At 50.2% G+C, this 23,697-nt stretch overlaps 1 protein-coding gene across 2 annotated transcripts; it reads right to left on the reverse strand.

The window, feature by feature from the left end:
• Positions 1–898: 898 nt before the first annotated feature.
• CD34 (CD34 molecule) lies at positions 899–22,707 on the reverse strand. 2 transcript variants are annotated; one of them, XM_058669128.1, is made up of 8 exons: positions 22,409–22,703; positions 12,682–12,864; positions 11,849–12,102; positions 10,380–10,460; positions 3,937–4,093; positions 3,252–3,304; positions 2,801–2,965; positions 899–2,165 (listed from the first exon to the last, which is right to left on the reverse strand). In XM_058669128.1, the coding sequence occupies exons 1-8, from the start codon at positions 22,485–22,487 to the stop codon at positions 1,980–1,982; spliced, it is 1,158 nt and encodes a 385-aa protein (XP_058525111.1). In that variant the 5' UTR covers positions 22,488–22,703; the 3' UTR covers positions 899–1,979. The 2 variants fall into 2 exon arrangements, with proteins under 2 accessions (XP_058525111.1, XP_058525112.1); XM_058669129.1 differs by having other exon boundaries at positions 1,991–2,312; positions 22,409–22,707.
• Positions 22,708–23,697: the final 990 nt, after the last annotated feature.

Raw genomic sequence — 23,697 nt, forward strand, 5'->3', positions numbered from 1 at the left:
ACTTCTCCCTTCCAAAGCTCTGTGCTCCAACACTCTAACAGGAGTTAACCAGGTCACCAGGTTTGAGGTTGCTGGTGGGTGAAGATCCCACAGTTGTGTCTCCCAGGTCTGTACTGTGTACCTGATCCTTCTGACTTCCCTAACTGGGCCGGACCCTCATGTATAACTCTTGGTGAAAGCCAAGCACTTTTCTGATTACCACCCATCCTTTCTCCAACCCTAAACCATTCTGGGCCTCCTGAGTCACTGGGGAGGAACCTCTGGTCACAGAAGTTGGAGGAGAGCAGGAGAGAAGGGGGTTGGGATTGCCGATGGGAAAGGCCTGGCTTTGGAGAATGGAAAAGCCAACCTTCGTTTGGTGGCCATGCCCTTGTTGACACACTTGGGAGTGTTTCCCAGGGCCTGGGATGGGGGTGGGGGAGCCTCTGGGGGCTGTGGAGTGTTTGCAGATTTCCTCTGGCAGAAGGCTGCTATCCTAATTTGGAGGGTACAAACCAGCCCTTCGCCAGGGGTTGGCAACCACGTGTCCCGTGGCTGTTTAGGTGGGTTTGATGTCAGCAGGTATCTACAACACTGCCTTGTGCCCTTTGGTGTGCTTCTTGGCAGTGAGAGAGCAGCCTGTCCACCTTCTCTAATGGTGTGCATGAACAGTGTGGTTGACAGGTGTGTAGCATATCACCTTCTGGTCTGAAGAGCCCTGCTGTGCCCAACCCAGCTCTCCTTTCTACCACCCTGGGTGCATCCTCGCATGGCACCTTGGCCACAGGCCCTTAGCATCCTGCTTGGTGCCTGTGCCCACTAATACAGGTCAACCTCCCCCCAGCACAGCCTCTCACCACCCTGTCATTGCAGCTGGGTCTCCCAGGGAGGCCCCTGGGACAGAGCTGCACAACACATGTTCCAGTATCACTTTAATTACAGTATTTACACACACTGGTTTTTATTCAGAAAAAGAAAAATCCACCCAATCCTCTCATTTCTGGAAAGCTCTATTTCCAGCCGTCAATGAGATGAGGATCCCTATTCACCCCTCTGGGAAGAGAACAAGGACAACATCACAGGGAACTGGGCCACCCGGGTGTGGGAAGGGCCCAAGGGGGTGTCCTGGGGCTCTTGACCACACAGGAGTCTGCAGCGGGAGGGGGGCAGACACCGAGGAATCTGCTGGGGGACTGAAGCCACAGCCCAACCCAGGAGTCAGGGCGAGCAGGGAGGCCCTGGAGATGAGAGGGTAGGGATTCCCTGGAAAAGCTAGGTAAGGAAGTTGGGTTCTACAGCCTCGCCCATGTGGACCTAAGAGCCAAAGGAACCAAGGAGAGTGGAGTCCCCAGAGAGACCAGGGCTGAGCTGCTTATTCGAGAACTGGGAGCCCCTTCCTGCCTGTAGCCAAGAGACAACACAGGCCTCAGAACACAGACAAGGGCACACACAGGGCTTCCATGGAGGGACCTGGAGGAGGTGGCTGACCCACAGTGCCTTGGGAGAAAGCTAAGGGAAGTGGTTTAAGACCACATGTTTCTCTGGTTATCCCATGACAAGAGAGCAGGTACAAAGGGTTAACCATGGTTTCCTTGGAGAAGAGAAACTAGGAGAAAGAAACAGTAAAAACCTAGGCCTCCTGGGAGGCAGTTAATAAACCTAGGAAAGCCTGCCTTCTGCCCTGGGCATTCCTGTAAAGAGGCAGAAGAGGCATGGGGGGGGGGAGGGTCCAGGTGGAACACCCCAAAGCCAATGAGCCTCCCCTGCAGCTCCTGTGGACTGTGGCTCTTCCCATCACACTCTGACCAACAGAAGGCCAAGGCCACCATGCAGAGGGCAGGGGAAGGGGTTGACCTGCCTTTCCCCAGGTAGGGGATCCAGGATGGTCTGTGGGATGTGTGTGGAGGGAAGGGGAAGGATGTAAGGTCGGGGCTGGGTTGGGGGGAGGTCACCTCCTGCACAGAGGCAGACCCTGCCCAGCCTGGCCCCACCCAGACGCATCACAATTCGGTGTCAGCCACCACGTGTTGTCTTGTTGAATGGCCGTTTCTGGAGGTGGCCTGGCCGGTGCCGTTCTCCTGGGCCCCTTGGTTCACACTGGCCTTTCCCTGAGACTCAGGGGCAGCCCCAGGTCCTGAGCTATAGCCCTGGCCTCCACCGTTCTCCGTGTAATAAGGGTCTTCGCCCTAGACGGTGTATAAATAAAGGAGCATTATCTGGTAAGCAGGGGTGTAAGGCACCGTGAGGGGGAGCATTGGGGAAGGGCAGGGGAAGGGATGCAGCTGCCATGTGCAGGCTCCTTTCTTCCTGAAGAACGGTCAGGGTTCCAGCTCCTAGGGGAGAAAGGACAGAGGACAGGCACTACGTGCCACCACAGGTCAGTGGCCAGCTCCCACAAGAGAATGGGCAGTCCCAAGGGAGGAAGAACCACCTGAGAGCCAAGAGTCAAACTTCACCCTTGTCTGCCCTTGCCCAGACACAACTAGGGTAGACCTCCCTTGCATCTGTCCCCTTCTTGGGAGCTAAGCAACACTCACTGGGCACTGAATATGCTTGCAAATAGATGTGGCTGACTGAGCAGCCTGTGCTGATTGTACCTAGCCCAACTATCCCAGGAAACAATGAAGAGATGGCATGCATTATCTGCTGTTTCTTCAAGTGATGATGGCCCCAAGTACCATGTGGGCACGTGAGCCTACCCCGGTATAACAGGTACAGAAGGGCCTTTTCTTCTGTTTCTTCTACTGTTTCCTGATGTCCCCAGACTAGCCCAGAAACCCATCACCTTCCCCATTTCCTGGGCCCCAACCCTAGAACTGACCAGCCTTTCTCCTGTGGGGCTCCAGCTGCGACGGTTCATCAGGAAATATCCAGTAGTGCCCAGAACAGCCAGGAGGACCCCCGAGGTGACCAGGGCAATCAGGGTCTTTCGGGAGTAGCTCTGGTGACTCGCCACGTCTTGTTCAGTGAAATTCTGGATCCCCAGCTTGCAGAGAAGACACATAAAAGGCCACAGTCATGTGTGGAAAGTGAAGCCACCCTAGACCCCTGGTGTGTGACTCCCAAGTAGGACCTGTCCTGAGGGACTTTTGAGACAAGATTTAGGACTGGCAACTCTTGAAAATGCTGTAACTCTTTGGTTCATGCATAGAAAGGTGGAAACTTTCCGAGAAAAAAAGCGCAGAAGTAAGGAGAGTAGGGCTGAGAAAGGCAATTAGTTCCTCCCCTACACCACTGGTACTTGCTGAAACACATCATCTCAGGGAACTTACCTTTTTCAGGTCAGACTGGTGCGTTTTCATAAACTGGAGCATACTGGAAAGTTCTAGAAAAAAAAGAGACTGCTAAATCTTAAAGCCAGACATCCTGATGCACCTTCCCACACTGTTCTAGAAGATGCTGGAATGGCTATAGTATTATAGTATTATAGCCATAGTATTATAGCCATAGTATTTTAGCCATAGTATTATAGCCATAGCATTATAGCTCAGGGAGGACCACTCCTTTGTCCCTAGCACCTGCATCTCTGGAATGATCATGTCTGAATTCTACCTTCCCATCTTATTTAAAAACAAAACAGATTTATTTCTTATTATTGGAAAGTTAGATTTACAGAGAGAAGAGAGACAGAAAGATCTTCTGTCTGCTGGTTCACTCCCCAAGTGGTCACTATGGCCAGAACAGCGCCAGTCCAAGCCAGGAGCCAAAGCTTCTTACGCATCTCCCAATGCAGGTGCAGGGTCCCAAGGTTTTGGGCCATCCTCTACTGTTTTCCCAGGCCACAAGCAGGGAGCTGAATGGGAAGTGAAGTAGCTGGAACATGAACTGGCACCAACATGGGATCCCAGCATATGCAAGGCAAGGACTTTAACTACTAGGCTACCACACTCAAACTTCCACATTCCCCATCTTCTAATCTTTGTTCTACCCTCCCTGACCCCCAGACGTGCCCCTTACCTGTGCTATTGGCCAAAACCAGCAGCAGGCACTGTGACCTAATCTCAGACTGGGCGAGGAGCAGGGAACACACCCTGGCCCCAGCCTCAAGGTCAGCCTGTTCCTTCTCACACAGTACTTGGGTCAGTTCCTCTCCTTTGTCCTTCTTAAATTCCTCCTGAGAAAACAGAGAGCAGGCGATGAAATTATGAGCATACCATAAGTGTCAGGCAATACTAAGCCTATTACCTCTTCCTCCAGAAGGTCTCTCCTTCCTAGAATTCAAATTGGAAAAAAAAAATTGTCTGTGTACAATAACACAATAAGCAAAAATCCCAAATAGGTCCCAGCAGCAAAATAGACCATCTGTAAGTATCTAAGAACAACTCAGGTAACATCATCATACTGAAGAGTTGCCCAGCTACGCAGATGTTATTCAAATTTAATTCAAGGAAATTGCCAACCACAGAAGACATAAATACTGCAATACTGGGAAAAAAAAAAAAAGAACAGCATTTATGTCAAGGTTACAACAGTCCCCAATAATGGAAGAAAAGCTAAGGAAGGTGAGAAGTATGGAGGCACCTCTGTGACTGTATATCCAGGGGACCCTCAGGGACATCCCCCTTCTCATATTTCATGAGGTGTCACAAAGAGCATTGCTCCAACTGCTAGTCTCCCATCACTCTTGGCCACTGAGAGCAGAGAGGTCCACAGGTGTGTCTCCAGCTGCTGAAGAATCCTCAGGACTCCACGACACAGACTCAAAAGACAAACACTGATGGGTCTTTGCTGGAGATCCCAGAAAAGGCATGCCTCGGGTGCACATGCTGTGCCCTTCCAAACGCTTGCCTCACTTCCCCATGTTTATTCCACCAGCTTCCAATCAGAGCGACCTCCCCTGCACAGGAAAAGAACTGAAACCAAGACTTTCTCCCTTGTTCGGAGGGCAGAAGGCAGAGGAGGAAATGCCTGAACAGCTCCAACAGCTTTCCTGTTGAGGGAAAACTGCTGGGTTGTGTGACAGGCATCAGACCTGAGCCTCAGAGCAGGAGAAAGCTTCCTGTTTGCGGGCAGGCCTGTGGCAAGGCCAGAGGGTCCTCCCAGCTGGATTGGAGCCTGGGTATTTTCCTACTGCTGGGACCCAAGGCAGGAAAATGCAGGCTCCTTGGCTCCTGCACAGGGCGAGGTCAACACTGGCCTCAGGCCCCAGTGGAATTGGAGGGAAAATAACTGGGTTTGGCCAAGGCCAGAGCAGCATGAGCAGCCAAGCAGCAGGTCACCGAGCCACGAGGACCCACGATAGCCTCGGGCCTCCCCTGTGCTCGGTCAAGGCACAAGGCCTGCTTCTGCAGGTGTTGTAGGAATTCCTCGGAGAGCCTCCCACTGCTTGCCTCAGAGCGCCATGCTCTCCCTGGCCTGAAGAAAGGGAAGGGATGACTCTTGTTTTCAGAGGTTTCCCTAGCTGAAACACACCTGCTCCCTGACAGAGGCAGAGGGACACAGCTCCTGCAGGACCTAACCCAGCTGAGCCAAATGGCACCTTCCTGCACCTGCTCAGTGTCAAGAGGCCACACCTTGACCACATTCAGTTGTCTGGGCATTGAAGAGGTCCTGCCCATGAGACACCATGTGAGAACCTCTATGCCCGGGTTGGGTGTGTGTATGATGGCCGTTAGGAAGGCAACACTGAGTGCCAACACTCTCTACCTGCATGGATAACAATGAAAACAGTGTTGACCATGACTTGGGTGCTTTTCTACGTGAGTTGCACACATTGGCCTCTGAAACAGGTGCCACTATACTTTCCTCATTTTGTAGACAAGGCAGTTGAGGAACAACCAACAACAACAGCAGCAAAAACAAAACAAACAAACCAAAAAAAAAAAAAAAACAAACAAACAAAAAAAATGGAAGTGGTCACTGAGCTATTTGGTAAACACAATACAAAATGCACTGCAAAAGTGCCACAGCCACACACAGGAGAACAAAGCCAAAGCCACCTGGGATTAACATAAACACCTGAAATTTGGCCTTGAAGGACATGGCATATGTGCGGGAGGTGGGGCATCCAGTACATGACAACATGGACCGCCTGGCTACCTGTTCCAAGGAGATGGGGATGCCACTGCCTGGGTCACACTGGTTCGCCTGTTTTCAGCCACACTGAGTCTCACTCAGTGATAAAGGCAAATGCTACAAAACATGTCCAATATGGTATTAGGAACCTACTGGGCACTAGATAAATGACAGCCATTACTATTATTGATAGCAATAGCAATGTCTAATATGCTGTGTCATCTGGAATCTAAGTTTTGATCCTATTCAGTCTTAACTGTTATTGTCATTTCTCTCTTGTTAGACTGGAATATTTTCAAGTGTGTAGGGTATGGAGGCAGATGGAGGCGGACATTATATAATTTCAAACTCAGACTGTGCTAATCATAGCACCAAACAAACAAAAGGACTCAAGGGACTGTTGTTCAACTTAGTCTCCCCAAGGACTGGCCTTCACATAGGGCTCCTTCAGCCCTTGCTTTGTTTCTTGGACAAAATTCAAGGCAACAGTGGCGGCCAGCCTCCCACTCTGCAGCCCAAGAGCCCCAGTGAATTGTGTTTGGGCCCAGAGAAGAGCAGGTGGATCCTGAACAAAGCACAATGCTTCTCCGGATGCTGGGAATAAACATCCTCCCCCAAGAGAGGCTGTGGGCAAGTACCCTGGGAGAGTGGGCAGGAGGAAGCCACAGCCTCTCCACGCCGCTCCAGAGAGCCCAATGCACCAGTCCCTAACTGCAACTGCTCACACGTGTTACTATGCAAAAATAATAAAACCATCTGACCTTTCTAGCATGATATCCTCAAGCTTCCCCCAATTCTTAACATGTCAAAGAAGCACAAGGAGACCTGGGCTGGGGAAGGAAGGGGGCATTTTTCCAAATGATTTTCAAGCTGAATCCAGGCTCCACCCCACCCCAATCCTTTTAAAAGAATCATATATCTTGCTTGTTGTGCATGTGAAAACCCTTGTTTCTCCAAGAGACTGAAGGTGACACACAGCACATCGATCCCGCTCCCTGGTAATACTACTGGGAAGACAGCAGAAGGTGGCCTAAGAACTTGAGTCCTTGCACCCGCAGGAGAGCCCTCCTGGCTTGGACCTGGCCCAGCCTCTGCCAATGTGCCCGTTTGGGTAGTGAATTAGCAGATGGAAGATCTTTCTCCCTCTTGCTATAACCCTGCCTTTCAATCAGTAACTAATATATATGTGTGTATATATATATGTCTATACACACACAAATGGCCTATAAGCAGAGAAAAGTACTCTCAGATGACTCATTAGGGAAATGTAGACAGAAACTGCAGAGATACGACCTCACACCCATGAGATGAGATTCCATTGAAAAACCAGGAAACAAATGGACAAGGATGTTGATAAATTGGAATCCCTGTGCACTGTGGGAATGTAAAATAGCACAGTCACTATGCAAAGCAGGACCATGGTTTCCCCCAGATTCTAAAACAGAATCGCCATATATGACCCTGGATTTTCACATCTGGATGTATTCAAAAGAATCCAAGTTGGGGTATCTGAGAGACAGTTGTACACTTAGCATTCGGAGCAGCAGTGTCCATAACAGTCTACCATGGAGAAACAGAACGATGCATATGAATGGATCTATAACAGAATATTACTCAGGCCTGTAAGCAAGGAGATTTGGGCACATGCTACAACATAGATGATCCTTGAAGATACTGCACTAGGTGAAGTGATTCTACTCACAGGAAGTGGTTGGAGTATCCAACTTCATAGAGACCAAAAGCACAATCCTGATTGTTAGGGTGCGAGGAGGTGGGGAACTAGGATTTATTTAACAGCTGCAGACTTCCAGTTTTGGAAGACACAGAGTTCAGATTAGTCACCCAACAATGTGAATGTGTGCAGCTTTACTAACTGTATACCTAGTTACACTCAGTTGAGGTGGTCAGTTTTATGTTGTTGTGTATTTTACCACAACTGAACAATATTTGTGTGGATTTTCCTGGGCTGATGAGTGTAGCACAAGAAAATAATCTCATGTGTTTGGAAGTATCTGGGGAAACTAAAAACTAAATCAGCAGTAGAGAGAGCAAAAGTAGAAGCAGGGAAACACACTATGTGAATGAGTGCAGAGATGCGACTGCAGGTGCCTAAGAAGCTCCTGATGGTGCCTTCCATGCCCTGGCTTCTGAGTGCTGGGGAACAGAAGCAGTGACTGGGATGGAAATGTTTGCTGGATGAACATAGAGGAGTCAGAATTGAATAATCCCACAGGGAAAGCCAGCATGTCGGTACTCACATGGCTGTCTAGATGAATATATATTCCTGTGAGGGGCATACACTAGATGTCAGGGTGCCCTGACAATATGTAAGAATCAAGGATGGGACAGGAGGAGCAGCCAGATCCACCATGCTATGATCACCAGATCACCGAGCAGGCTGTGAGAAGGACCCGAGTTTCTCTGCATCAGAACCAATACCGTAAGGCCCTCTGACACCAATAGCAAAAAAACAATCTAAGAAAAAGCAGGGGTGAGGGCAGGGATGCAGCAAACCAATCCTCCATATGCAAAGCTGACATTCTACACAGTTCCAAGCTGCTCCACTTCCCATCCAGCTCCCTACTTATGCCCCAGGAGAGTACTGCTTAGGAGTATCCACCCATGGGGCAGACCTGGGAAGAAGCTCCTTGTTCCCACCTTTGGACCAGCTATTGCAGCCATGTGGGGAGTGAACCAGCAGATGGAGGATCTCTCTCTGTCGATCCTCCTCTCTAACTCTTTCTTTCCAATGAAAGTAAGTTGAAAGGAAAAAGAAAGGAAGACGTAGGGTCTGCAGCCCTTATAGCCATTGGAGATCAACTGCAGAGTAGAACTCAAGGGAAGTACAAATTATGGAACTGAGTACAAATTATGGAACAGGGATTTCTGGCTGCAGGAAGACTATCTTGCAGAACAGCAGGAGACACTGCTGCTTGGGGTCTGGAAAAGAGAAGCTCTGGGGAAGAAAGCATGACTGGTGAAAAGACCAGGGGAAGAGAAGAAAACAAGGGGGTAGTACAAGCAACCCAGGGGCACTGCATTCTTCCCCAAGTCTGTGCACTGATTCACCCCAGTCCCAGAGCAAGAACGGAGACCTGAGCTGCAGCACAAAGCAAGCTAGGCAGCTCTTGCGGGGATGAGGCCACACAGAGCAGGACCGCCCAGTCCCGCAGCAGCCCTGGGATCCTGGCACTGGTCCTGGACGTGGACCCCTGATAATAGGGAACCCAGAAGAGCAACACACACTCCAAATAATGCTCTACAGCTAGCACTGAGTTCCAGAAAGAATTAGCATTTTGGCACAGACCTGTGTGATACACAATAAATGCTTGACCAAGATAATAAAAGGGAGGGGAGGGGGAAGATGGCCCCCTGGATTTCCTGAAATGAACCAAGGAGGTCTGCTCTCATCATTACAATTTAACAACTTGCTATAAACATTCTTATCCATGGGGGTGAAAGACAATGGGCATGGCTGCTACAAAGGAACCAAAAGCAGAGGTAAGGGGGACATCTCATGGAAGCTTACCTTAAAAAAGGGGGAAAAAAAGAGAGAGAGAACTAGTAAGTTTCTGGAATAAATCAGCAGGCTCAAGAATGTGGCCCAACCCAAGGCAGTTGTTTCAGACTGCCTTAACTTCCTGATATATTGGCAACAATCAACTATATAATGAAAATTTGTTACAGATAATCTTACAAATCAGTAAAGCTATGGAACAAAAAAAAACCCTTTTTAAAATAAAGGATGATGAGAGGTACAAAAGAAGATGAGTAAATATTGAGCAATTTTAGGGTGCTTCCAATTAAAATGTCAATAGTATTTGTTTTGAATCCTGACAGTCATCTCTCAAGATTTTCTGAAAGAAGAGATGAAGAAAACTATACAGTAATGAGCAAAGATATGCCTGGCTAGATATTAAAAACACAATACTGTAAAAGTACATTAAAATGTTAAAACAGTTGAAAGCGTGAAAGAAACAAACAAATTCAGTATATCTGAAGAATAAGCCTCAGGATATGTAAAAACTTAATATAAAGTAACAAATATTCAAATCATCAAAGGAAGGAAGCATTCAATCAATGTTAAGCAAAATAGGTACATGGAAATTATAGCATTTGGCAAAAAAAAATACATTTCATATGGATTAAGCATTACCTGCAGATAATGTGCAACGAGAAGGGTTGTTGTAAAACACAAACCCAAACTGACGACCACGTCAAGTAACAAAACTTAAGCCAGATTGCTTTTGCCTCTTTTGCCCACCAGATGGGGCTTCTCACTCCCTAAACTCCAAGCTCAGCAAGGAGCAGCAGCCTGAACCCCCCAGCCAAAGCCATCTTGCCAGGCTGTTCCGAAGGGGTTGTGGGAGAGGGGGTCAACTTACACAGCTGGAGGTCTCGTTGAGCTCCAGGCAGATGGCTTGAGTCAGTCTCACTTCTCTGATTCCAGAACACCTGATTTCTCCCTGTGTAACAACAAAAACAAAAACAAAACAAACTAAATCAGCCAAAATCTGTGCCCTTCATTTTCCCCTCATTCCTTTCCGGTTTGATTTTCATGAGGGACTCTCTAGGAGTTTCAAGAAAAAGGAAATTTAAAATGTGTGTGTTGAGGGGTGGTGAGGACTAGCAATTTGTCACACAGCCTAAATGTTCCCAATCTGAAAACTCTGAAATCTAAATTGCCACCAAAAACAATCTCTGAATCCCTACCTAACACCACAAATGGAGACACCCTGAAGTTTTGTTTTATACAGAAGATTTTTAAGAACATTGTACAAAATTACCTTCAGGCTAGGTGTATAAGGTATATTATTCAGCATAAATGCATTTCCTGTTAAGATTTGGGTCCCATTCCCAAGATAACTCATTATGTATATGAAAATATTTCAAAGTCCCCTGCCCTAAAAATCCAAACTCTGAACACCAAATGCATTTTAGATGGATGAGGGGGCGCCCCCTCCTGTGACTATTCTGTCCCTGCTCTTCCATCTCTTGTCCCCACTAGGCCATCAGGCCTTCCTTCCTTACTTACTAGCCAGGACTTGCAGCAAATAGCTACTTGCAACCTTGGTAAACACTGGCTTGGAATGTGCAGAAAAGAGAGGGCAGACTTTTTTCTCATGGGCTGTTCTCCCCCAGTCAAGTACACACTTGCTTTGTTGGAAGGTCATAGGGCAGATAGACGAAGGGGTGGTCAGACAGATCCGTATGACTCCCGTTTTCCTCTTGGCCCCTAGGATGCTCCAGACCCCTTTATCTGGCTGCTGTGAAAACTGAAACTAAGCACGCACCTCGAGCCTTTCCTGTCTCCACGCCCTATTCTCTGCCCTTCGTGTTGAAAGCTGTTGACAGCCAGAGGCCCCAAAGCCAAGAAGGGCAGGCTAAGCTCACCATCCCTGATCTACACAGTTCCTCCCAGCACCAGTGACCTCCTCGCTGCCTCTCTGGCCGTGTACAACCACTGAACTATCACACAACGGACATATTATGTGTCCTAAGCCTTGGGGTGAAGCGATACCATTCAACGGGAGATGATTTCTAAATATTCCCAGTGGAGAAGAGTACCCTGGTAAAGTCATGTCAACAGGTACTTGAATGACTCACAGAAGGCTGGACCTCTGAGAATTTGCTTTACTACCCACTCCCTGAAAATATTATGGTCAAAGCACAGAGCGAGCATCCCTTTCTTCCCCTCTGTCACTCTCAGTCCCAGTGACCCTGCCTATTTCCATGCAAATGGCCACAAGAGCCAAATCCCATTGGCTGCAATGAGAGACATAGGGAGAAGGGAGAACTTATGTGCAAATAAATGAAGTGAGGGGGACGGTCAGTGCTTTGCAGCCCAACTCACCTTGATAGTACTTGGGGTAGCAGCAGATGACACATAGGGCATAGCAGTATATGTCACATAGCTGGTGCTATTGAGTGAGAGATCTGAAATATTTCCAGGTGATGTGTTGGGCACCACGGTTGGCTCTGAAGTGGAAAAGATGACTGAAGAGGTGGGCACTGTGATGCCTAGAGAGGTCTGTGACAGCGTAGATGTGTTTGTGGTTCCAGGGCTTGGGGGGACCCCAGAGGTAGATGTCAAGTTGACTGTAGTTTCTGGAACAGATCGAAATAACAGATGTGCATGTATGCAAGTGCATAATACCCACTCTATCTATCTATCTATCAATCTATCAAATATCTATCTTCTATCTCAGCTCATGACATAAGCTTGGATTTTGACACCGAACAGTGAGTTTGGGGAGGTAACTATGGCATCATGTCCAAGCCATGACCAAACTTATTTCAAGTCAACTATAAACCATAGAACAATCTAGAATGTATTAGAAGTGCTCCCTGGATTCTGAAACTGAACCAGATGCTGGTCTACCCTAAATAGCAACCAAAGACTCCTAATAAGAACCTGTATCCAGCATCTTTCAGAGAGATCAGAGATCTCTCCAGAGCCCTCATCTGATCTTCACATAGCCATCAAGCTGATTTCAGAGAAAAGAAGGGGCACTAGGAACACCAACTGCTAAGACATCAGCCTGAGAAAGCACTGCAGGAAAAATCGTCCAGAACCTACTTCAAGTTGCCCTAAGCATCATGCTCAAACCATTGAAACAGCAGGAATAGTCTGCAAGCATCCGAGATGCAGCACCTCCCTGGGTCCTCAATAATCACCCTCTTTACCTGAGATGATTGCTGTGGTCTCACTGACATCCTGAGAGACAGGGCTGGGGCTGGCACTTCCAGGGGTACTTGGCCCGCTGATTTCCTGGAAGGATACACTCGAAGTAACCGCTGAAAATGTTCCCAGGGCAGATGACTCCAGGGTAGTTCTAGTAAAGTTGTCTTCACTCGTGACCACAGAGGCTAAGGGAAAATAAGGAAGAAAATGCAGATCCTGAACCTCCCTGGATGGAGCCTCGTGGCATGTCCTGGCTCAACTTCTTGACTTAGGCAGGCCCCATCAGGAACACCCCTGCTGCCTTGGCAATGCAGCAGCAACAGGAAGAGCCATCGGGATAGTGGACGAATTCCCACATATTAGGTGTGTCCTTAAGAAAACGAGGGTAGGAGAAATGTGCATACAACCAGTTGCCCACAACAGCATCAATCACAGGAGGGAAAAGTTGAAACCAATCAAATGAATGACAGTAGGATACATGGTGTATGCACTTACTACAACACAATCATATATAAATCACAAACATGGTCATAACAAATAAAAAGGTATGAAAACTATAGCAACAGGGAAATATGAGACTTTAGTAAAATATTCAAACATACAATTGTATCTGTTTAAATATGCCAGTGATCTAAAGTGTGAGGAAAGATGTCTCCACTCCTACCAAGGCATTCTTCCCTTTTTGGTCACTCTCTATGCAATATACAAACTCTGGGAACAATAACAAGGCTCCCATCATGTCTATGCAATCCCTCTAAAATTCTTCTTTCCTCCTCCAACGTTCATTCCCAGGTCCTCTCCTCCTTCCCCTCAGGATTTTCCAACCATTCTCCTTTCCTTTTGTTGAAGAATTTGGCTGCAGTGAGTATCCTCTAAATTGCTCTTCAGAAGCCCTGATCTGGGAATCCAGCAGATGGACCACAGAATATAAGATCTGGCTGCTCATCAGGTATAGAAAGAATATGGAGAGTTTCAGGCCAGCTCTATCTACCACTGCCTAGGGTGTGTGTGTGTGTGTGTGTGTGTGTGTGTGTGTGTGTGTGTGTGTTAGACCTCTCTCTCTCTCTCTCCCCCCCAGAACTTTTCTTTCTACCTTACATGGATTATTGGGACAATCAGTGAGATAGCAAATACCTTGCAAGTTGTTATGGTATAATGCTCCCTGTTTTTTCCACATTCTGGGATACCCAGTGGAACCATCCTTAGATTCAGCCAGCAGAGAGAAGTTGGTGGCTGTAATCTGAGCCCCAGAGGACCCACACCCTGTCCTACTTCTAGGAAGACAACCCAGAATGTGTCCTCTTCCAGGTCATACATTGGGGGACTGAGAGTTCTAGAAACTCCTGCCCAAATCGCTCCTTGTTGACACCCAGGATCTGTGCGGGCCTTGTGTCCCAGTCCATCCTCACAGGTGTGAACCACCAAAGCCTGGTAGTGGCCAAGGGGCTACCCCACAGGGGAAGAATGGGAGCTTACATCTGTGAGTGGGAAGCCCCAAGCACGCATTAAAGATCCCACCAGAGAAAGGCTGTGAACTGGGACCAGGAACCATCCCTTCCTGCTCAGCCCACTGAATTCCAGGATTCAAACCTTGCCTTCCAGGTGACTATGAAGGTGCATTTGTCAAAGTGAAAAGACATAGGACATTATTTTTAAGTTAGCTGGCCTCGTTTGCAACTTTCAAGAACAGAGATGCAGACTGTGAGCTTATATTCTGTTACATTCTGGCCTTGGGGCCCTGTAAATGGTAGGGATGGACTTGGCACCTGAGTTCCCACCTACAGGGAAAGGCCCCGAAAGGTCCCTGGTCACCTAAAACTTCTCTCTTCCTTCTCTTCCTGAATGACATGTGTGTCTGTCTGTCTGTCTGTCTTTCAGGGGCTTCTAGGTCACCAGCAAGGTTGAGTGACACCTACTGTCTCCCTCAGCATCCAAAGGGAAGTTAGACTCTTACCCTCAAAGGTAATTAACCTGAAGCCGAGGGCTTTCCCTGAAGACGGTGATGATGGTCTCCCACTTCTGCCTCCCTCCCCAGTCTGGGCCAATTTCATGATATCACTAGTGACTGCAACAGTCACAAACCAGAGGGAGAAGTGCTAATATGATCTGTATCTGAATGAGCTGAAGAAGTAGAACTACCCACGTGGTGGCCACAGCAAGTGCAGGTACACATGGGCAAGGACCATTGAGATGCTGGGCAGATGTGATTCGATGGGTCTAAACTGCCCAGAATCTGGATGTGTATCTGGAAAGAAAAGACGGGAGCTCCTGTCTGGCCCAGAAGGGAGTGAGCTGATCACACTATAATAGCTGTGGAAGCCAATGTGGCTTCTTCCTTCTCCACCTAAGACCCCTTCACCAGCCTCATACTAAAGTGTGAAGTCCTGCAGGGAATAAGTGCCAGCAAGATTCAGACACTGATCTAAAGCGTCAGTGTCATCCCCTAAAAGGCACTACTCCAGACACGCCTGGAACATCCCTTTGGATGCCCATTTTCCTGAGCACCTCCTCCCTTCTCTTCCCCACCCCCGCCCCCATCGGTTCCCGGGAATCCCATCTGGTCCAGTCTGGCCCAGCCCTTTTCCCCTCTCCAAATGAAGCCAGGCCTGGCCAAGGTGATGTCATCCTTCTGAACCCCCTCCCTCAAGGGGCCTCCTTCACCCAGACAAACACTCTTGAACTCTTCCAGATGGGAGGAGCGACCTGCTAGTTCTGAGGACGAGGTGCCTGTTCCAGCAGAGTGAAGCAACTCCAAGCACAGGCCAGCGGCTGATCCCCTGGGACTGGCTCCCAGCTGCAGTGGCCTCCTCCCACCCACTCCAGAGCCAAGGCCCGAGGAGGAGGCAATGGGATCTGTCTGCACATGGAAACAGGACTCCAACCCCAGATAACTGTGAGTGTAGGATGGACAGAGATGCCCGTGAGACACCAGAGGAACAGGATAGAGAGGGAGGGCTGAAGGGCAAGGCTGGGGTATGCATCAGCTGGAGGAGAGCCAGCAGATGCCCAGGCCAGGCACCCCTGAGATAGCACGGGGGCTACCAGCAAGGGAGTCACTTGGCTCTATGCTTCTTGGGCTCCACTGTCTAGAACTCACAAGAAGAGACTGGGCCTTGTTAGAAAGACATCACAGTAGTTGAGCTGGATCCAGGGTCTCTTTTTAGTTGTTTCCCATGCACACTCATGGCCTGCTTTATCTGAGTTTGTAAGCCCTAATGATGGGGGAGTAGTATCAGCCCAGAAGCCAGGGAGGCCCTCAGATCCCAAGAGACAGTGAAGACACCTGTATCCTGCTCCATTCTAGATAGGAAGCACAGCCTCCCCCAGAACCTGCTGGAGCACTGTTGTACAATGCGAAGTCCAGTGAAAGCCGGTCTTACATCATTTCCTTCTCAGTCCATCCTCATTCCCCACATCTCTTTAAGGACCCTATTGGACCAACCACCCATGAATGTGAAGCAGGGAGAGGATGCTGAGAAGCCCAGCAGAGTTAGCCCTCTACACCTGCAGGTCCTGTGCCTGCTGATTCAGCTAGCCAGAGAGAAAAACACGTGGTTGGAGGGCAGTGTGGTATATCGGGTACAGCTACCACCTGTGATGCTGGCATCCCATCATGGGCACCAGTCCAAGTCCCGGCTGCTCTGCTTCCTACCAGCTCCCTGCCAATAAGCTGGGAGAGCTGCAAATGTGATTCAGATACTTGAGACCTTGCATTCACACAGGAGACCTAGAAGCTCCTGGCTCCTGGTTCCTGGCTTCAGACCAGTCCAGTTCCAGTTATTATAGCCATCTGGGGAATGAACCAGTGGATGAAAGATCTTTCTTTCTGTCTGTCTCTCCCTCTCACTCTCCCTCTCACCTCCTGTAACTGCCTTTCAAATCTTTAAAAAAGAAAGGAAACACTTGAGGGTAAATTGCGTCTATAATGAACTTGGTTTCTTGTCATTATTACTTAGTTATTACATAGAAGAACTATTTGCACAGCCACTTAGACTGTCTTGTGTGCTCTAAGAAACCTGGAGGTAGTTTACAGTATCCACAAGTGGCAGAAATCTGTGCAGGTATGAGGCAAATTCTTGAGCATCCAAGGAGTTTGGTATCCACAGGGGGGCCTGGAACCAATTTTCCAAGATGCCGAGGGCGAACTGCAGGTGTCACAAAATACATGTAATCAAAGTCATCATTGAACCCACAGGCACTCAGAGACTATTAATCTCGTGTTACACATAATTCTAATGATCTGATTAGCCAAGCAAAGCTGAACATTGAGAAGATACTATCAGAAGCAAATAACAAGGAGAAGCAGCCCCCTAAAAATGAACAACAGACATTAAACCCACACGGTCTGCAGCTGTTGGTGTGGGGGGAGTAAAAAGATAAATGCACCACTGAGGTTCACAATGCATCTGAGACGTGAAGGTTAAAGTCTTTCACCTTTTGAAAATATTTCTGCCTGCAACTAGCAAATTCAGACTCTTTCTGTCTTTAAAGCGGTTTTGGAATCCTCCTCCTCCTCCTGGGGAATGTCCTAGACTCTGTTCTGTAAATAACTAAATTCCCCGACTTTCAAAGATGGAGATCCTTTGCTTGGTCTTGCTTCTCACAGACCCCCCAAAGTGTTGGTTTTTTAGGGTTGTTGTTTCCTGACACCTCTGGCCAGCCAGTCCCACAGGGCCCATCCTTTCCTATTCCAGCAGCAGCCACAAGAGGAGGGTCTTGGGTGTCTCAGTCCAAAGAAGCATAGCACTGGAAGTGGTAGGAAGCTAGTGAAGTCGGGGGAGTGGGGGAGTGGTGCTCAGTCTACTCAGAATAAGGACAGTGCTGTCCAGAGATGAGTCTGTGGTAGCTCCACAGTCGGAGAGGCCACAACCCTATGGCGCTCCGCCCTGAGCCAGCTGCCAGAGCTGGGGAAGTTACTCCAGGGCACTGAGCTTTCCTGTTAAGTGGGGATCAAAGCAACCCTACTCCAGGCTGTGGCCAGGGACAAACGAGATAAGAAGTGGGAAGTAGTTAGCCTGTCTGGTGCGAGCTCAAGATCCAGTGGCTATCTGGGCCCCTTCCTCTAGCTTCTCTAAGAGCTAGTTATCTCTGTCCCCCATCTGGCACAAAATCACACCGGCTGCTTCCCTGGGACAGGTCTAACTGCCACTGCAGGCAGTGCAGTCTCGGTGCCGCGACCATTCTTGCACCCATGCTTTATTCACAGAGCACAGAGTGTGGAGTTCAGGAGGCGCAGGGGCACTGAAGGGTGACCGGCACGGGCACGCACACACCTCTAGACGGCAGGTTGCTTCCCAAGCTGCCTTAAGAGGTCTGACTTACAGTCCAGTGAGTTACGTTTGATTTTGTAAAATTTATTTCATTTGAAAAGCAGAGTTACAAAGAGGAAGTGAGAGAGAGAGAGAGAGAGAGCGAGCACCTCCATCTGCTTCTCCACGCCATAAAGGGCTGCAATGGCCAGAGCTGAGCCTATGTGAAGCCAGGAGCTTTTTCTTGGCTCCAATGTGGGTTCAAGGGTCCAAGGACTTAGGCCTCCTCTACTGCTTTCCCAGGCCATAAGCAAGAAGCTGGATGGGAAATGGAGCAGCCAGGACACAAATCAGCACCTGTATGGGATGCCAGCGCTGCAGGCGGAGGTTTAGCCTACCAAGTCATGGTGCTAGCCCCATGGGGTTTGCATTTTTAAAGTATCATAAGAAAGACAGGCTTAAAACATCACCTGGGGGGCCCGGCGGCGTAGCCTAGCGGCTAAAGTCCTCGCCTTGAAAGCCCCGGGATCCCATATGGGCGCCGGTTCTAATTCCGGCAACTCCACTTCCCATCCAGCTCCCCGCTTGTGGCCTGGGAAAGCAGTTGAGGACGGCCCAATGCATTGGGACCCTGCACCCGCATGGGAGACCCGGAAGAGGTTCCGGGTTCCCGGCTTCGGATCGGTGCGCACCGGCCCATTGTGGCTCACTTGGGGAGTGAATCATCGGACGGAAGATCTTCCTGTCTCTCCTCCTCTGTGTATATCTGACTTTGTAATAAAATGAATAAATCTTAAAAAAAAAATCACCTGGGCCTCCTGTTACCTTTATCAGAATGCAGTCCAGGTTCCACTTCTCATTCCAACTTCCTGCTAATATGCTCCTGGGGAGCCAGCAGGTGACGGCTCAAGTGGGTGGGTCCCTGACACCTATGTTGAAGACCTAGATCAAGTTCCAGGCTTGTGGCTTCAGCCTTGCTGAGTCCCAACTATTTCAAGGTATGTGGGGAATCAACCAGAGGATGACAGATTTCCCTGCCTCTATGTGTTTCTTGCTTTCTCTCTGCTTTTTGTCCTTCATATAAAAGAGAGGGACAGGCACGATGGCTCACTGGCATCAAGCATTATTATCCCACACTGGTTCGTGTGGTGGGATTGCTGGAAAGGTGGTTAGGGTTTGCAGCGAAGAAATAAGTTAAACTTGTGCCTATCCAACGGTCAGGACAGAAAACCCAGGACTAGCACTTGCAGGAAGGCCCATCTCTCTGCAATATAAAGAGAAAGCAGCTGCTTTAAAAACTGCAAGTCTATGAATGCCTGGTCTAAGATTAGGGGCAGCCTAGAAGCAATGGTATTGCCTGTGTAACAGCAGATACAAACTAATAATCAGCTATGCCTGGGACTTCCCCTTTTCTCCATCTCTCCCCTAACCCTGTTTCAACCCCACCCAAGATCCTGCCTATTGTCACCTGGCTCAATCAGACCTTGCACACCCAGTCTATCCAGGGTTCAAGACGCTCCTGCAAGGATCCATGAAGACATTTCCTTAAACATCTCTTGGGATTCCTTAGGCAAGGATGTGCTTCTGCTCTAACATGGGTGGGCTATTAGTGTACTTTCTTTTTCAGGACCAGGAAGGTACAGACTCCCAAAGTCCAAACGCCTTTCCTGGGCCAGGGCAGGGAGGGGACTGCTGTCTGGTGGGCTCCAGGAGGAGGTCCTGGGCAGTGCACCAGGCATCCTGTTTGCATCTCCACCCTCCCCAGTGGCACACCTCTCTCCTTTGCACAAAGCCAGTGGCCTTAGGACCAGGACTTATAGATAACGTGTTTTCATTTCTGAGTCAAGGAGGGAAGACAATGTTCTCACTGGATCAGTCCAAGCCCAGCAAAGCACGAATTACTGGGTCCTGGCAACTGTGAGACTCCCCCTGCAGAGGGTGGAGTTGCTGCCTTGTCCATACCTTCCTGCCTCTGGTTCCAAAGGCTGCAAACCCTTTAGTGAGATTCGCCCAAGTCAGGCAGAGCAGGAGTCCAGAGGGGTGGAGTCCAGACCCTCTAGCCAGGGGCCAGATCAGGCAGGGAGAGCCCAACAGGCACAACTCCATCTCTCCTTTTGTGTTTGTAGGACTCAGTGCCTGGGTTTATCTCCAGGAGTCTGGCACTGTTGGCCCCCAACTTTGGAGACAAAGCCTCAGGGAAGGAAAAGAAAAGGAGGGGAGGACAGGCTCTGAGAAGGCTCAGCTAGAAGAGGCCCAGGTCCAAACAGGAATGTGTGTTGCAGGGACGGAGCCAGCTGGGGTGGCCCTCCAAGGTTAGCAGGGAGCAGTGGGGACCACTGACTTAGTCAGAGGTCCCCAGGGCTGCTTCTCCTTGGTCACCATGTGGCAGAGACTCAAAGGGCGGAGTCCTCTCCCCTCTGGAAAATATCTGATAAAATTCTTTCCCCTTTTCTTTTTCCCCTCTTACGCGTAGCCACAGACAGGATATGGGTGTGAGGTCAGCAGGCTCGCAGGACCCAAAGGAAGAGAAGGAATGTGACTGGGCAGGAGGGGGACTTGTTGTTAAGGCAAGGGGAGGGATAGGCCAGGGAGGGAGTTGTTGTGGAGACACACCCTGAGCTACACCAGGAAAGGGGTTCCCCAATGACCTGAAAGGTTGCCCATCCCAAATGGTGGTATGCCAGCCTGGTGGCATCCCTGGTCTGTGTCCAGCCTCTGAACCATGGTCTCTGCCAAGCCCAGCTAGAACAACCTGCTCAGAACTGGTGGCTGAGCTCCTGTTCATCCCAGCATCTCACAGGGACAAAAAAGCCACCTTCCCAAATCACATCTGTGAAAATAAGAAATACGACAAATACGGGGCCTCACCCCCTAGCCGTCCTATACTGCCTGGTGATCACCACACAGCATTTCACCAAGGGCCCCACTGATGGCATTTCAGGGGAGAATGCTTGCATTAAATCCCACAACATATCCTGGCACAGAAAATGATTCCTGAGGTGCCATAAACACAGAAAACTTAGACACCCTGCATGCCATGGTAGAAGGCAGGAAGCTATAAGGAGCCCGTGGAGTCCAACAAGGCTGAAGTGGGAACTCATGTTCCACCTTCACCCCTAGAGCCCAAACACTGGAGGCTTTTTCTGCACCAGGTTTTGTTACGGTTGCCTTGGTCCCCTCTCTGTACGGCTACAGGCCAGCACAGGGTCATTATTGATGGTATAGCCAAGCACCAGATCCGAACTACAAGCCCCTGGCCAACTTGCCCCATAGGAGCCCCAGTTCTGTGCTTCCAAAACTCAACAACAGCGTTCTCTTGCCCTGCAGGCAGAGCCAGAGCTGTTGAACAGGTCAACCAAGAACTGAACACTGTGCTTCCTCCTGCTCGGGAGCCAGCTCTCTCCACCAGGGTGGACCCAAAGAGGGGTCAGCGGGAGGAGACCAAGAGGCCTTCTGGGCGGGTCCCAGTCACCCTGCGAGGCCATGGTGGGTGGCCAACTCTACACTGGGAATTGGGAGCACTGGAGGGTGGAAAGCAAAATCTTGAGCAACAGTGAAACCTTCTGAGTGCAAGGCGGGTGGGGGGGCACCAATAGCACCAAGAAAAGCAGTTACGTGTAAATGTGGAGTGAAGTGCAAAGCCCGCTGATTGGGGATTGCGTCTCCGTCTGCAGAACGTGAGCTAGAGCTTAAGAAGTATGGAGGTTTGCGATGGAGCGAGCACTGCCCAGGCCTGTCCATCAGTTTGAGCGCTTCAAGTGGGCAAGGCGGGTGGGGAGGGGCGGACTTTCGCAGTGAGCAGAGCGAGGCCAGGCAGGGGCCAGCATCGGAATGCCCCTCACTAAACTCCTCCTTAGAGGGACCCAGGCCCGGTTTGGATGGGGGAATTCTCTGCGGCCTCAGGATATTTTGTTTCCATGTTCTCATTCCAAACTCCCAGCTCACCTCACCCGGCCTTCCTCCCCTGCCTCCCGGGCGTGGGACCCAGCGCCTAGCCCGCCCCTGCCTGGTTTGTCTCGTTTTCCTCACCGCCCACGTGTGGCTGCGGGACCTTGGGCGCCCGGACCCTTCCCCGCACCTCGCTCCTGCCACTGTTTTCTAAAGTAAGCCCAGCCCCCAAACTTTCCCGCTCTTATCTCCCAGTACTCCGACTTAGGCTCCAGCCCTGAGTGCCGCACCTTCTGTACCGCGAAGACACCGGCGTCCCCCGCCTCCCCTCGACCCCCTCGCAGTACTTTATTTCAGTCACTCCTAGAGAGCCGCGCCGGCGGCCGGCGCACACCTGGGTACCTTCGCGCTCTGGGCGCGGCGCCGGCCCGGCCCTCCTACCCCTACGGATTTCCAGGTGGAGCTCTGCTCCAGCAGGGAACCCTCGTGGGCGGCCCCGGGCTCCCCTCCCTGCCTCCGCCGGAGCCTAGACCCCGCACCGAGCTCCCTCCTCGCTCGGCGCCGCGGAGCCGGGCAGACCGCGGCTACTCACTTAACAGACTCAGCAGGCATAGTGCGGTCCAACCCCGCGGCATCCCGGTCCCCGCGCGCGCGCCCCTGCGGACCAGCATCCTTCCCGCGCCGCTCGCCAGGAGGTGCAGAGTGGAAGACGCGGCTCGGCCGGCGGCCCAGACGTTCTCCTTCCCGCCCCCTCGGCCGGGAGGGGGTGGGGGATGCGTGCCTTTCTCCCCTCCTCCCTCTGTAGTGTTGGCAGGGCCGGCCCCTCTCCTTCAGCTTCCCTGGTTAGTCCCAAAGGCGGAGAACGTTGGGAGGGAGGCCGGGGTTGCCGTAGCCGTCGAGGCCAAAATCGTGCTTCTCCAAGCTTTGCTTCTACTTAATTTTTAACAATTTTTAACCCCTTTGAGTCAGCCCTGCCGGAGGCCAGGGCACGGGGCGCATTTCCTCTGAGGGTGAGTTCTTTCCTCATCTTTTTGTTTCTCTCTCTGGTAACCCTTGCAGAGGAATCTCCTGTGAGGAGATTGCCCTTACATGCAATCTCCTGTCAAGTGGGCGCATAGCGTAGAACTGGTCAAACCTGCACCTGTCGGCCCTGACGCCTGCATTTGCGGTCCCAGCAGGCGCGGTGGGACACACCAACTGCCCAGGCACCCATCCAGCGCATCCTCACAGACTTGGCCTCGGGCTTTTCACTCGGGATTCCATTCCTGTGTGTGCTGGAGGTTTTTCCACTACCCTGCCTTCCCTGAGCAGCTTGTCACAAAAGACTTCCCCAGGCCTGGTTTGCCTTCTTCCCGCAAATGATCACCACTCCTGCCCAGACCTAAGCCTCCAGGGGCTATCCTATCAGATAAAGCACTTCTGAGCTACCTTAGAGCCTCGTATGTCTCTGGCTGTGCCCGAGGCTGGTAAACTCCACCACCAGAGCAGAGAAAAGCCTGTGTGGGCTAAAGTGGATGCCGGGCAGGACCAAAAGGAAGAAGCTTTGAGAGACTGGGTGAAATTACAAGCGTGTGCACGTGCAACGAAGCCTCTTCCGCCTCTTCCGGGATGTGTAGGCCACCTAAGCCTGCAGGCAGAAAAAATCAGACAGACCAGCATCCTGGGGGTACTTTCTGATTTGCCTCCTACAGATACTGGCATTAGGAAAGTTCGTTTATCTCTGTGGTCCATCTCAGACCTAAATTTGGATGGGGGCCCCTGCTGTGGCATAAGGGTTAAGACACTGCCTGCAAAAAAAAAAAAAAAAAAAAAAAAAAGCATTTGTGGAATATGTAAAATAAAGGTTATGTACTGCTACATTAAAAAAAAAAAAGAACAAAA

This window comes from Ochotona princeps, chromosome 10 (assembly GCF_030435755.1).
Source record: "Ochotona princeps isolate mOchPri1 chromosome 10, mOchPri1.hap1, whole genome shotgun sequence".
Taxonomy (NCBI): Eukaryota; Metazoa; Chordata; class Mammalia; order Lagomorpha; family Ochotonidae; genus Ochotona; species Ochotona princeps.

Bases quoted from the DNA above. Each gene is read 5' to 3' on its own strand.
- CD34 (XM_058669128.1), bottom strand. From the start codon at position 22,487: ATGCTGGTCCGCAGGGGCGCGCGCGCGGGGACCGGGATGCCGCGGGGT. The intron at 12,865-22,408 runs GTGAGTAGCCGC...ATTTTCCCTTAG, and splicing joins ATGCCTGCTGAGTCTGTTAA to CCTCTGTGGTCACGAGTGAA. The intron at 4,094-10,379 runs GTAAGTTGACCC...CTGTTTTCTCAG, and splicing joins TCAACGAGACCTCCAGCTGT to GAGGAATTTAAGAAGGACAA.